We start from the raw sequence: 4,373 nt of genomic DNA on the forward strand, positions 1-4,373 counted from the left end.
AGAAAGAAAGAAAGAAAGAAAGAAAGAAAGAAAGAAAGAAAGAAAGAAAGAAAGAAAGAAAGAAAGAAAGAAAGAAAGAAAGAAAGAAAGAAAGAAAGATACACTACATATAAAAAGTATTTTTGGACAAAAATAAAGTTTATTACCTGTATGATTCTGTATTATATGTGCTATTCATTCTTCTTTTGGCACATGTCTATAAACTCTATTGTTCAGCAGTCAGTTTTATTTATGTAGCAGAGCTATTCGGTTTATTCCATCACATTCTGCCAAAAGCAGCTTCCTGTGAGCCAATCACATGGCAGTATGCCATTCCAGTTGCTTTGTTTTTTAGTATTTTATCCAGTTAGTCTTTTGGAAGTTTGCTTATGGCAGGTGCACTGAAGCATACTGAATGTTGTGATTCTGTGTTTCACCTCACTCCAGGCTGAACACATCTGAACTTTGCCTCTGCTGCTTTGGCAAAATATGAAAACTAAGGGAAAAGAAAAGCTTTATCCCTTAGCTTGCCATGTGAACCTTTGCTCTTTGTTACAAGTGATGCTGACAACAGGTCCATGTTTTTCTATAAAACTAAAACTAATCACTACCTTTGAAGAAAAATATACAATTTGGACCTTCTTCTGGAAACAAATTGTTTTGTTTCTGCATTATGATTTGTCCGGAGAAACATGACTGGTGTTTGCTTTGCTTTTTTGAAACTCAGCAGCCATCACTTTCCATCCTATTCTCAATTCTCTGTGTCTAACATGTTTGTTAAATCATTATTATTACACATTCAGCCTAAATAAGTGCTGCAGCAGAAATCCTGCCAAAAACCTACAAGGAATATTGTTATTCCTAGTACGAATAAGAATAATACAAAAAGACTACAATAAAGACTGCGAAGGAGAAATATCTTTTTATAGTGTGTCAACTTTTTGTCTGGTGTCCTGGGTTACCCGAGGCATATGGCAGGAAGCAGCTGGGGTTGAACTCCAGCTTCTTCATGAAATGGATCTGCCCATTGTCACGGAGACAGTAGATGTTCCTCTCACCCAGGATGAAGATGTGGGAAGAAGCATGGGAGAAAGAGGGCACACAGAGATCCAGGGCCTGCTCTCCCAGCACAAATACCCAGTCAGGCTATGGGAACACACAAAGACACAGAACAATGTCATTTATTGCACACAAAAAAAATAAAAAAAATCGTATGCGTGAATGTCAGCCTGACATGTGCGTTGTCTGAACACGCTTGATAAAATGTTGAGCAGTGCCTTTTTATTAGATACTTAATTTCCATTTACCATAGAAATGGGTATCAGCGAAACTTTAAGCTCTGCAAATAAAGATTTTTATGTTCGAATTCAAGGCAATAGTGGCGACCTTTGGTGCTGGTAGAGAAAAATTCAAATAGCATGAACAGTACATTCATAAGTGCTCTGACATTTGGATTCTATTATTCACATTTGACTGAAAATGAGGGGATCCCCAAGAACTATCGAGATTCAGATATCACTCAACCTACAGTCTTTAAACACTAATCACAACACAGATAAACAAACAATCATGTCAAAGAAAAAATAAAATATGTGTGTGTTAGTGCTCACCGTCAGCCTCTTGCCTCCAGTCTTAAGGGGTAAGTTGGGATCTTGTCGACTTTCTGCTTCTGTAGCCACAGCGAGAGTCTCATACCTGACAGTAAAAAAGACACAGACAGCTACTTTTTCTGTGTACGTCGTCTCAGACAGAAAACAAATAACTTTGTTTTGGTTTTTTTGTTTTTTTTTAAAAACACACAGTAGGAGAAATTTAAATTGTGAAAAAAACTGACAGTGTTGGTCTAGGACACTTTCCATTGTCCAAAAAGTACTAGATATTCCCCAGCTATTCTAAAAAGCCAAACTACACAGTTTCTCAACCATTAGAGCAAAACCACAACAACAGCACACAATTCGTGTTCAGAATAAACAAACCCCTGCAAGCATTTTATAGTCACCTTCTCTTTTACAGGTTCTCTGTGGTCAATCAACACATCACAGACCTACCGTTCCCTCGAACCGTGATCTATCAGTTTTAATCAGTGAGCCGCAGGCCACTGGCTAAGGATAAAGTGGTCAGACTGATCTGTGGTCAGTTGATTTTGGCATCTGCATGTTAGGCTTTTTCCAGTAAGAAGCTGGCAGTCATAGCAGCTTAGCGGGAATCTATCCATCTTCCCAAACACCTGGATGAACAGAGCTCCAAACCTGACTGACCCCAATTGCACACCCCAGACCAAACACTAAATAACTGCTCATTTATCCACCAACCTTCTCACTCTGTTTTGCATGTTTCGACACAAAGCTGTTGTTAATCAAAGCAAGCAACCCTGAAATTGACCTTTATTGGAAGGAGCACAATCCAACATGGCTGCTACTTTAAGGGTACTAGTGATACTTTATCTTAGCCTCTTTTTTTATTGAGTCCGCAAATATTTGTGCAAAGCAACAGCACTTTCAGTACACCATATCAATTATGTATACTACCCACACGTGGAGCTGCTAACAGGTTAAAATTGTAATGCTAATAATTTAAATAACTGCTTTTTTATTAATATGTTTTTATGCCTATGAAGCTCTTTGAATCTGATTTTGGGATACATAAATAAAATTTTATTTACTTACTTTAATTTACAAATTGCATCGACTATAGTCTCATTTGTACTAATTAACTGACCTTATCACGTTAGCATTTAAACAGCGGACAGGGAAAACATCTGCAGCTAAACACTAGCATATAATGTAAGTGTGCTGAAGTTACATTCTCACAGAGTTTTGACTTCAGGGCATACTTAGTTTTGTTATGCTTTTCAGTGTCATTCTCAAAAACGCGCTTAGGGTTAGTATGTAACCTAGTATGAAACTGCGGCAAAGCTTTAGTATATACACTGTAGGCCTTTTGGTCACTTGAATTACAAATTTCTATTTGTAATTTCTAACCCAGACAAAAATGTAAATAAAAAAATAAATCAAATTTCAAGCTCTGTAACTTCACATGCAGCTCAGTATGGCTTTCATAAAAAGACTGTGACTGCCTTCTTTTGGTTGAATTTTACTTAGTTCATGTATTACTCACTGCAGAGAGCACTCACATCTCTCCCCTTTCCACTCCTCTAACAACATTTTCGTTTTATACCTGGATAAACCTGATTACCACATGCGACTCGAAGAGTGATGCTAATTCCTCGTAACATTTTGTATAAAATAGTAAATGAAGTGTTCTAACCTTTGATTTTTGCAATACAATGCAAGATTTATAGTTTTGAACTCATCCGTACAGTAGCGCTACCCGCTTAGCCCTCTCTGAGAAACGGCGAGCAGACTAATGAGCTTTATGGATGACTGCCAGTAAAGAAACCTTTTCATCACGCCATGACCATTTCCTGGGAAAGAAAATGGACTAAAAAATATATTAAACATGTCAGGGGTTTTAAGCTTTTAAGGCAACACTCAATGGATCGACAGACCAGCTCCTGCATGAGTGAAGGGATTAAATTCAGCCTAATAATACTAAAACAACACTATAAAATAAGTATATTCTTTCACTCTGCTTTGATATTTCATAATTATTCCACCCTTCACTTAGATGTTTTACTAATCATGGGATAAGAGGTCAAATGACTGAATTAAAACTGGACATGCATGCGCACGTGTGTGTGTGTGTGGGTGTGTGTGTGTGTGTGTGTGTGTGTGCGTATAATATGAAAGAGGGCCAAAAAAGAAGAAAAAACATAATCACAGAAAGCCTTGTGTTTGAGAAAGAACCAAAGAAATCTGGTTATTCACCTGCATGAGCAGCATGTAAGGAGGAAGACAAATATCACTGACAGTGATATACACATACTTTTTTTCTATTTGTCATTAAAATACTGTTTCCAGTGAACATGGTGTGCGGGTTGGACTTTGTGTGTACAGGAGTGTGTGTTTAGGCAGTATCAGTCATCGTGCAAGTTTAGGACACTGAGGTTGAGGAAACAAACATCCCATTTATATGAAAGAGGATCTCTCAGAAAGGAGCACACACACACACACACACACACACACACTTACCTTCAACATACAGATCAAATAAGCATATACATTCACGCAAACTACACAAATACACACTAAGCATGTACGCTTTCTGAGGTAACGGATAAACACAAACTAAAAGCTGAAAGCTGACGCCAACACACACACATACACTGTAACCAAATCAAGCTCTCATTCATCAGGGCAGGAGAAGGTCCAGCAAGCTAAATAAACTGAGCCAAGCAGAACTGTTTGACCAGTCATATGATATTAAATGTATAACAGTCAGCAAGGCTTTGACCCCGTCATCTGATATGGTGTGTCTATATATATATATATATA

The 4,373-nt window shown here is 37.7% G+C and overlaps 1 protein-coding gene across 1 annotated transcript in view; it reads right to left on the reverse strand.

Annotated features, from left to right (window-relative positions):
• Nucleotides 1-4,373, reverse strand: part of bbs9 (Bardet-Biedl syndrome 9) — a 170,151-nt gene that overhangs the window by 148,736 nt on the left and 17,042 nt on the right. The window contains exons 7-8 of the mRNA XM_013912433.1: nucleotides 1,590-1,674; nucleotides 942-1,125 (exon numbers count right to left, since the gene is read on the reverse strand). Of these exons, the coding sequence (XP_013767887.1) occupies nucleotides 942-1,125; nucleotides 1,590-1,674 (269 nt within the window). The remainder of the gene's footprint in view (nucleotides 1-941; nucleotides 1,126-1,589; nucleotides 1,675-4,373) is intronic.

The sequence above is a fragment of the Pundamilia nyererei genome, unplaced genomic scaffold (genome assembly GCF_000239375.1).
Source record: "Pundamilia nyererei isolate P.nyererei 1_Seehausen unplaced genomic scaffold, PunNye1.0 scaffold00090, whole genome shotgun sequence".
Classification (NCBI taxonomy): Eukaryota; Metazoa; Chordata; class Actinopteri; order Cichliformes; family Cichlidae; genus Pundamilia; species Pundamilia nyererei.